Genomic DNA, 10,756 nt, shown 5'->3' with positions numbered 1-10,756 from the left:
CAAAAAGCCTTACTAAAAATACTTTGTATCACCCTAATCTTTTATCTTTTCCGTATACACTTAGTTTTCTCAAATTTCCCTGTATATCTTCACACCACCCTATGCCACTTTCACTCTATCTACATATACTCAAATGTTGCATATCCCTGTGTCACAAAAATAGTGAGATTCACACGAAATGATCTAAATTTGAATTCAATAACTCATACAGTAATTTATCAGAGGGGGCAAAATAACCTCAGTCAAGCAAATGCTTTAATCATAATGACAATATGGCCTCAAAACTCCAAATACAGCTTTCACTATAAAGCCTGTTTTGGTTTCAGTATATGACAAAAAGAATTATCAAGAACAAATGCTTCAATGAAACTTTAGGGTGATTATGACCTCACAAAAAATCTTTTTAAAATACCAGCACTCTCAATCTTTCTCTACACCGACAAAAAAAGACAATTGGACAACAATTAACTAATCAAGCTATAGGCTAAATTGGAAATTGCTGAAAGGAAGCTTATTGTTCACCAAATTACAAGGCACTCAAACCTCCATTACCATATGTGAAGATAGGGACCGGATTCCACAACAGCCACCTTATTCTTCTCACTTTATCATTTTAGAAAATTGGAAACCTTTATTACTTGTTGCGAACAGATTGTATTCCTCCATAGCAGGAGTCTCTTTTTTATTGCAATTATGGACATTTTCAACATGATCCGCTGAACCTTTTGACCCAAAATCGCCAGTAGTATCTCCATTCAAAGATGTGTGCGCCGATTTACATCCTTTTGAGAGGGCTACGGGTCCACCAAAATGAAACAAGGAAAAATCATTGTTATTGTCAAGTGACTTCGCAGAATTATCATGTATAACTTCTCCATATAATGTTGGTTTCTTGGAAATAGTTCCAGCTGGAACGGCCCTTTCTGCAAAAGATCCATTAAGATGCTGTAGCAAAGAAGCTGGCTTGGAAACCCGAGTCCGTACCTCTGCATTCAAGACATTAGCTCTGGCAATTGGCTGATGAACAGGAACGGCAGGGTTGAAAATGGGAGTTGGTTGCTGCAAGGCTCCATACTGCAAGCAGAAGCGTGGGTCCTCATTCAAGCCATATCCAAGAGGGCTGGCATATAAATAGGGATTTGTGTGTGGGAAGGGTATCAACCCATTTGTAGGAGCTCCTGGCCATGAAACCGGATTTTGATGGAAATAACCCATTGTTGAAGGAGCTTGAAACACTGGAAAATGAATATTTTGGTTTGACAACGGTGGAAACATACTTTGAGGTTGAGAACACACATTAGTGGTGGGAAAACAAGCATCAAAATTTTGGGCAGTTTCCACATGATTCCCAAATGCATAATTTGTTGTACCATCAAAGGACGGACCAATCAGTGAACTTGAACTTCTTACCAAACCCTCCTCCCCGTTTGCATTCTCGTTATTCTCTGTGGCAACTTCATGACAATCAGACAATATATTTTCCATGTAATCCAAATTATTTCTTACTTCAGATTGCCCGCCAACATCTTCTGAATCTGATGTGATGGAGGATTCTGTATTTTCATGGTTTGACGAGGTGGTATTGTTATCACCCTCACTTAAACATAATGAGCAGTTATCAGAGCTAAAAGTGCTACTTTGAGTGGGATCAGCAGAACTGTTCAAGGCAAAGCCTCCAGTTGAACATATTCCAGGTTCCTCTGAAGCAATTTCCATAGAGCTACAAGAACCTTCAGCTTCTACGTGAAAATTATTTTGACACCTTTCATCCACTCCACCAAATCTCTTTGAACTACATTCCTCAACATCATTTTCACCTGACTCAGCAGCTTCTCCAATAGATGACTTGATCAGATCAGACTGAGTTCCTTGAACTTTAGTGGACCCCAAAATAACATCAGACTCAAAATTACTGCTGTGATACTTCTTCTGAGATTCAGTAGGCTCCCAAACTCTCTTCGATTGAAACAAATCCCGGCCAGGATAGTTCCCCAAAATAATTTTGTTTTTGGATCTTCCATTACTCTCGTGCATATAGTCTACTTGATTATTCTTGGTACCACGATAAAATTGCTTGGATGTATCCCCTGCAGACTCAGACTGACATGTAGGCTTTGTCTCCCGACTAACTCTAGTCATAGGAGAATGTTGCTCAACCCTTGTCTTGTATTCATTACTCAAGCTACAGCTGCAAGAATGAATATCACATCTCTCATTTGTCCGATTCTTGGAACTATAAAACTTCTCATTAAACTTGGGAGGACCACCATTTCTACAATTTGATTTTGTTGGGACATTAATCCTCGATAGCCTATTCAACCCATTCATTGTCCTCGATGAAGTCATAAAACTCTCTACACAATGTCTTGGTTCAGATCTGCCAACCATCACACTATTTTCTGAAACAACTGCATATCGCCGTCTGTCAGACCACTTCATAGGCATATCCTGTTGAAATTCTTTCCTGCATCTTAATCTTCGATGAGAAAGCATTGATTGTTCAATTGTAGACTGATCCATCTCGTCTTTTGCATTTGAAATTTCTCCCTCACAATCATCGAGAGAGAGGTCTTGTGGTTTCAAAGTTTTATCCTCGCTACACAATTCTTCACCTTGGATTTTAGGAGAATCATCCCTCAATAGATTAGTCTCTTCTGTTTCAATAACTAAATTCCTGCAGTTATTAGGACAATTTTGCTCCACATCAGCAACTGCAGACAATTCTTCCTTTGAGATTTCAGGAGAACCAAGAGCATCATTTGATTCAGAACACCTTTTTTCTTTTTCTTTTCCTTTTAGTCTTTCCTTCCTCCTAAGCTTTTTCTCCCTTTCCTTTGTCCTTCTCCTCTCCTTGCGTTCTTCTTCTTCTCGTTTTTCCTTTTCTTCTTCTTCAAGAAGCTTCATCTATAGACAAATTCATACAATTGGGCTTTAGGAAGTGTAATTTAAAAAAAGAAAAAAAGAGTTTTTTTTCCTGTCCCCAAGAGCCTTTTCCCTAAAAGCATAATAACCAAGACCTGTTTTTCCAAGGTAATGATTTCTCTGCAAGCTACATGCACTCGATCCTCCAGCAGTTTTAGTGCAAGACAGACGAATATGCTGTGTGCATTTTGGCGTGCTGTTCCTTCTCTGAAAGCCTTTTCAACCTGAAGGATAAGACACGGTCAGTGACCGAACAAGAAAGGACATGCACAGAAAATAATATTTTAATCTAAACATGCCTGCTCTTTGAAAATAACAGTGGCAGCATCTAGCAGAAATTCTCGAGCAAGTTCAGGGCTTTTTGCATGCTTTTGGGGACGGGAGCATTCTCCATCAAGCTCATTCCCATCCTTGTCAATTGAATCATCATCCTGAGAGCATACATAATATAACATGAAAACTAATCTGACAAATTCCTCGTGAATAATTATCAAAATCAAAGAATGATGGATAATTAACAAGGTTTATTTTCTTAGAGAAACTTGAATTACCTCTTCTTCCTCAGCCTCTTCAGCATGCTCAAAGAATCTTCTGATACTTTCCCCTTTTGTGATTGTAACAAAACCTTCTCCTACAGTTAACCTGCAATGTACACACTGTTGACCCTTCAACGAATGGGCTTTAACAGAAAATTCAGTACATCGTCCATCTAATCTCCAAGCTCTGAGGGTGACAAAACATGCACTCAAACCACCAAGATCCAGGCCACTGGCTCGAACACATCCATTTAATCCCACATTCTCAAATTCCAAAATGTCAGATTTTCCTTCGGTTGTCCCCACAGCCCACTCAAAGTGATGATATGTTCCTGATGCATCAGCAAATGTCTGACGCCAATCAGCTTGAACTGAGTCATCAGATACCTAATAAAAGTGAATGGCAGATGTCATTTTAGATAGAAGTTCGATTATAGTTGTCAATAGCTTGATGAAACAATCTTTCATAGATATTCCGTAGATAATTCCACTAAAATCTCAATCGCTGTAGATTTTACAGGATAGGAATGTGCAAGTCACACCTCATATTGAAAAGCTGAGTCAGCAACACAAAACCAGCTCGTGCAGCGAGGTTCTTTACGCATGCGCTTCAATTCTTTTAGTTCCTTGAACTCTCGAATAACATTTCTTCTACAGTCTCTGCAGAATCTCTTGCTATCAAACCTGATATAGATATGGTAACACATTAGTAAAAAATAAAAGCAAAGAGCATCCTTTGAAACATATAATTGTGTACATGTACATAGGGAAAAAGTGATATCACCAAATACCGTACATCTTTGAAGCAAAGTTTCATATATATTTTCTGTTGGTGACAAAATACATTAAATAGTGCTAGTAATGAACTAGTAGGCATTTGTTAGGTTCCTGGGTTTGGAACCTAACAAGAAGACACTCAAAAGATAGAAACAGTAATGGAAGAATGGATTTTTCTATTATTCCAGTAAAAGAATCCTCTTTACAAAGAATGGTATGGGAGCATAACCTCCCTCTAGAGAGCCTAACCTCCCCCCTCAGGATGACAATGACAAATCCTGTTAGAACTACAATCAAAACAATCGACCCCCACTACAATTGTTTATTTGCTATTTATACAGCCAATAACCCCGCCCTTCCTAACTGCTAAGGCAGTTAGGCATTTAATGTTTTATTCCTTTTCTCGTAAACTCACCATCTCCTAACACTACACCCCGCTACCGAACAACCTTGTCCTCAAGGTTGGAAGCGGGAAGCTTGATCTCATGGCTCCCTTCCTCAATGTGTTACCGTATGAAGGAAACCCACTAGCTATGTCTTCCAATTCAATTCAGGAGGCTTGGGTGGTGGCACATCCTTCTCTTCATCGTCTTCTTCATCCTCTGCTAAGAGTACCACCCACAGGCTCCTTTCTGGACACTGGTGACCGGGCACAAATGGTCCCCCACATCGAAAACATCGCCCCTCTTCTTTTCTCTTCAGGAACTCAGGATAGGGAAGGTTCCTAACTGATCGGCTTCTGTTGTCGCTCCCGCCCATACCGTTCGGTCTAGTGTTGGCACTTGTTGCGACTCCTTCTCTCTCACCGATCCTACACTTTCTGCCTCCCTCGGTCAACTCGAATTAGGGCGACTGATCTCGTTTCTTGTCACTGCCCTGATCGCTCATCCCCAAGATTGCGAATTCTTGGTCTCATTCCAACTTTCCCCTCTCGCTTGATCGCCGCGTCCTCCACGTCTCTCGCAATTCTCATCGCGACCATCATCTCCTGAGGATCAAGAATTCGAACCTGCCCCTTGATGTCCTCGCGCAGTCCGGCGAGGAAATAACCCAAAATCTGCTCCTTCGATACGCCACGGGTTTGCCCCACCAACATCTCAAATAAGCGAACGTAGTCTTCCACGGTTCCCTCCTGCCGCAACGTCGCCAGTCGTTTGAATAAGAACCCCTGAAACCCACTCCAAAATTGGCCGATCATGGCTGCTTTAAGGCCCTCCCAAGAACGATTTGTGGCCTTTTCTTTCCAAAACTTGAACCAGTAACTCGCGCTGCCCTCCATGCTGATGTACGCGAGTTCCACCTTATCTTCCTCTGCCACCTTCTGGATATCGAAAAATCGTTTAGCCTGATTGATCCAACTGTGAGGTTCCAGCCCTTCGAACGTGAGTAAGTCCACCCTCTTCCTCCAATTATTTTGCACCCCCTGATGATCGCCGCCGCCTCTTCCTCCAGTTTCCTCATCGCGCCTCCGTGGATTTCATTCACGAACGATTGACTCCCATCAAAGTTGTCGTCGTGGTTGTTAGTCTGCGCCCCCATCATCCGCATTAATTGTTGCAGGTCCCGACGTACGGTGGTGGACTCAGCCTTCATCCCTTCCATCGTAATCTCCAATGCCTCCAGTCTTCCCTCCGTCGTTCCCTCCATAGTTAGTTCTCGCGCCCAATTTGGGATCCGGCAGTTTCTTGATTACTTCTTGATCCTCTGGCACCCTTCTCCTAGTTTTACGGCAGTTTCTTGATCCAGCTGCTTCTTGAAACGACAGGTCGGACCAATTTGTTAGGTTCCTGGGTTTGGAACCTAACAAGAAGACACTCAAAAGATAGAAATAGTAATGGAAGAATGGATTTTTCTATTATTCCAGTAAAAGAATCCTCTTTACAAAGAATGGTCTGGGAGCATAACCTCCCTCTAGAGAGCCTAACCTCCCCCCTCAGGATGACAAATCCTGTTAGAACTACAATCAAAACAATCGACCCCCACTACAATTGTTTATTTGCTATTTATACAGCCAATACCCCCGCCCTTCCTAACTGCTAAGGCAGTTAGGCATTTAATGTTTTATTCCTTTTCTCGTAAACTCATCATCTCCTATCAGCATTGCTTTTATGTATTCAAATGAACATTAGTAAATATGTTCAAAAGAGAGACTAAAATATTTATTTCTATAATCTAACTGTAATAGACAAAGAGCCATGTGATGATAGAAAGCAGCAAATTCTCTGACCCAGTAGAACAAGGCAGCAACAGACACAACGAAAGAAAATTTAAATAAACAGTATGCAACATAAGGCTTCACTTAATATTTTTAGCTCAGAAAATGTAACTCCAGAAAATACACTTAAATGCTATTTAAATTTAAACCAGCAATAATGTTAAAAACAGTGTGAATTGAATCAATAATAGATTAAGTTTATCCTATTTATATAAAAAATATATAGTTAACATTCTAATCCACCGCAATGCCTTTGACAAAACCCCTCTGAAGGTCCCGAAGCCTCCTTGTCAATTATTTATATCCAATACACTGTTCTTCAAATTCTTTTCTTGTTTCTTTGTTGTTCTTAACTCAGGTTCCATTAATTATGGATCTCATTAAACTCACTCCACTTGTGTTTTTTTAACAAATCCCATAACAAACATCGTAATCACAAAAAGGACAGTGTCTCAGTGGACAGCACCGTGTTGGCTAAATTATCGCCCTAAAACTAAATGAAAATGTTAATCACCACATCATTTGAGTAGAGAATAATGTCAACTTTAAATCCTAACAACATCGCACCTGTTGATTTATCTTCTCCGTAATTGGATGAAAACTCTCACATAACATAACCAGCTTTTATCTAGATGTCCATATCTGCACTCCACAAAGTCCCAAAATATCTAATTGCCTCCTACAAAATCATACTTTCTCATCCAAACTACTTGTGTTTACAACCCACAAGTACCAAGTATCCAATTTCCTAAACTTTGCAATTGCATAAATAATGGAGTCTAAGAACAAACTGAATCATTCCAATTCTCCAAGATTTTACATTACAATAGTTCTAGGAAGAACAACAACTGTTTTTGGACAATTTTTAATCATATAATTTCTAGTCTAAACTGTCATAAACAAGAATCAGGGCAAAACCTTCAATATCAGATGGGCTTTGCCAAGAAATTCAATTAATAGATTCATCCTTTGGTTGACCGTGGGTAAATAACTCTGGGGCAATATAAAAGCAGACAGTTAACACACATTCAACAAAGAATGAAAAACATCACATTACTAACTGAGATAGAATAAGCAGCTCTCCCTGCCTATCCATGATATTTCTTATTTTTCAACCAATAAATCCAAGAATCACTACAACATTTCCTATTATACGACATAAATGTAAGAAACTTTTTCCACTAATACAGCACTACAATTACTCATATTTACTGCATCTGGAGTATTCTGCTAAACAACTTTTTTAGCTTCATGTCTATATGATAGATTCCCCATTCAACTTTTTAAGCACCAAAGGCAGCTCAATTGTTCTAGAAACCAACATATAGCTAGTTGAGTTCAAATCACTTGTAGATTATGGGTAAAAAGATCAAACCCCCAAAATCTTTATTTTCTTCTTATTATTTCACTGACTCTTTTGACAGTGATCTTTTATCAAAGACAGACACACTCTAGAAATTTTGCATGTCAATTTCAACTGTACAACCAGATTGTAATAATAAAATTTATATTATTAGTAACAATCCCCACTCACCTAAGACTTAACACTAAGGAATGGGTAAATAGATAGATACCTGTACATAAGTCTCTCAATAAAATCTTCTTCTTTCATTTTTAGAAGGGAAAGTCGTGTTTCCTCTCCCAGTGCTGACCAAAAATCTAGTAGTGTATCACATGAAAGTCTGGCAGTATGCAAGGCACATGTTTCTCTTGTACCATGTCCTCTACCATAACTAGCTATACCTTGGCTTATCCAACCACGGCCTCCCCCACCACAGGCATCAGGATAAAGCAGTTCTCTTTCCCGCTCCCTGGAACGTGCCCCATCGAATACCTAACACATGTGAAAATGTTTAGCTACCAACAGGGAAAAGAATGCCATAAGATCCAATATAAATGAGCCACACTTACAATTTGCAGTCCTTTCAAAGACTTTGAATACAAGTAGCAGCTCATTAGTGTTAATGAGCCATCTCGTGCTGTAGTCAAACCTCCCCAAGGATGGATTGATGGATCTTGGATTTCATCTTGACATCCATTCATAATGCTTAATCCTTCACCGTTTAGCTTTCGCAAACCTCCGGATCTGTTGCAAGGAAAGTGGCCATCCACCCCTTCTTGTTGCAAAGATTTCCCATGCGTAGCAATCTGCAGAAAACCTTCAAGAAGTAACCCATTGCACCTGGAGCAGTACATATTTTTACGAGCTTGCTCAAAAAGGGATTGTTTGTCTATCCTCAACAATTTTTGGCGAGCTTGCAGTGACAGCTCACTCCAGAACTGTATCACAAAAATGTAATAAACCAATAAGTGACAAGGTAAGCATGTCAAAGTTCCATTTTTTATCAAGAGAACATGGTAAAGGTCAAAGATGCTCACTATCATTGATTTGCTTGGAAGGTTGGATACGACATAGAATGAAATACAACACAAAATAGACCAAGATTTTAAATGGCAGCCACGATTAAATTTCATTACAATCCTTGTTTTTGTGAAATATTGTGAATGAATAAGGTTAATACAGCCACAATTGTGGCCATGAAGCAATTTCTAAAATCCCAAGATGATGCGTAGCAAGAGTATACATGCAAAAACAATAAAATATTTAACAAAAAATTAAATCTACATTGCAGTGACATCTCACTCCAGAACTGTATCACAAAAATGTAATAAACCAATAAGAGACAAGGTAAGCATGTCAAAGTTCCATTTTTTATCAAGAGAACAAGGTAAAGGTCAAAGATGCTCACTATCATTGATTTGCTTGGAAGGTTGGATATGACACAGAATGAAATACAACACAAAATAGACCAAGATTTTAAATGGCAGCCACTATTAAATTTCATTACAATCCTTGTTTTTGTGAAATATTGTGAATAAATAAGGTTAATGCAGCCACAATTGTGGCCATGAAGCAATTTCTAAAATCCCAAGATGATGCATAGCAAGAGTATACATGCAAAAACAATAAAATATTAACAAAAAATTAAATCTACATTGAGAGAGAAACATTATTGTTTCAATAGTCAACAACATTTTAATTGTTATGAACACATAAAATAATGTGTCTCATTATTGCAGTAGTGTAACATCCCTATTAGTGTAAAGTTTAAAAAACAAATAGAAGTTAAAAATGGTAGAACACAGGTAGAACTATCTGTAATTGTCCCAACCCCTGTACTTTCAAAACCATTTTGAAGTTTGTGTGATTCATTGTTGACAATTCATTGCCCAGCTAGAAAAATATCTTCCAGGAAAGGAGTGTGAAAATTTTACAGATATTGTTCAATTGGCAACACGACAAAAGAACAAGTCACAAAAAAATTTGTTTAAAGAGTCACTGAAATGACATTTATCAATCAGAAAAGTACTGAAACTATGAATCCAAACCCCATGAAAGTAATCAAACTAGTGTTCCAACAGTAAGATCCAATATAAACCCAACCAAACCACCATTATTAACACAATAACCAATCTAAAACAGTGATTCCACGACAATCCAAAATACAATAAGAAGTAAAAAATAAAAAGTATAAAATGTCAGTACCTTCTGGAGTTGATTGTAGCAAACGTCGTTGGAATTCTTCGACCAGAATCCATTTGAAGAAACTGTACACTGCGACCTCGACGAGTCATTAGTGAGTTGTTCATTCCTTTGTGCTAATCCCGGCATTTTCAAAAATCCTCAATATTCATTCACAACTCATAATCTATTATGAAATTCACATCAATCAGATACGAAAATAAAACAAGCTGAGAATTAATAAAACACAACCAGAACTAACAGATAGATCGAAATAAATACTTTTATAAATTAAAATCGAACCGGAGAAATTATTGCTTGAAGGAACACCCAACCACGATCGAAGATTCTGGAAAATTGGGTGTAAGAGAGACAAAAGCGTAAGGGTTTTTGATCGACGAGGATTGAGACGAAGACGATGAGATTTGGGGTGTGGGCGACTGCCTGTGTGAATGAATATATTTTTGAGGAGAAAAAATAAATGAAAATTTGGTCTTTTGGTGTATTGGTAATTAGAAATGCTGCTGCTCCCTTTATAGGCGCGGTTAAAAACTCAAAAGCAACAACAAAGCTCATTCTTTGTTAGCTTATCATCATATATTGTATAAATTAGGTAGTAACATCAAATTAACATAATTAATTAGGGATTATAAATCATAATTCACAATTTCTATGAAAAGAAAGTAATTCATCAAGTGGATGGTGAAAAAATAATTCAATGTTTAAAAGAAGAGGATTTTCTTCTATTTTACACACATATATTATTAAATTGATTAGATTGAA

The 10,756-nt window shown here is 38.3% G+C and overlaps 1 protein-coding gene across 2 annotated transcripts; it reads right to left on the bottom strand.

The window, feature by feature from the left end:
• Window positions 1-233: 233 nt before the first annotated feature.
• On the bottom strand, window positions 234-10,489 carry LOC108329052 (uncharacterized). 2 transcript variants are annotated; one of them, XM_052872225.1, is made up of 9 exons: window positions 10,256-10,489; window positions 9,998-10,160; window positions 8,362-8,730; window positions 8,025-8,284; window positions 4,001-4,142; window positions 3,474-3,845; window positions 3,222-3,353; window positions 3,018-3,146; window positions 234-2,904 (listed from the first exon to the last, which is right to left on the bottom strand). In XM_052872225.1, exons 2-9 carry the CDS (start codon window positions 10,121-10,123, stop codon window positions 601-603), a joined length of 3,834 nt encoding a protein of 1,277 aa, XP_052728185.1. In that variant the 5' UTR covers window positions 10,124-10,160; window positions 10,256-10,489; the 3' UTR covers window positions 234-600. The 2 variants fall into 2 exon arrangements, with proteins under 2 accessions (XP_052728185.1, XP_017418528.1); XM_017563039.2 differs by having other exon boundaries at window positions 10,277-10,489.
• Between the last annotated feature and the right edge of the window lie 267 nt (window positions 10,490-10,756).

Source organism: Vigna angularis, chromosome 2 (genome assembly GCF_016808095.1).
Source record: "Vigna angularis cultivar LongXiaoDou No.4 chromosome 2, ASM1680809v1, whole genome shotgun sequence".
Taxonomy (NCBI): Eukaryota; Viridiplantae; Streptophyta; class Magnoliopsida; order Fabales; family Fabaceae; genus Vigna; species Vigna angularis.
Note: the sequence above shows the minus strand (reverse complement) of the source record. Positions and strands in the feature narration are given on the sequence as shown.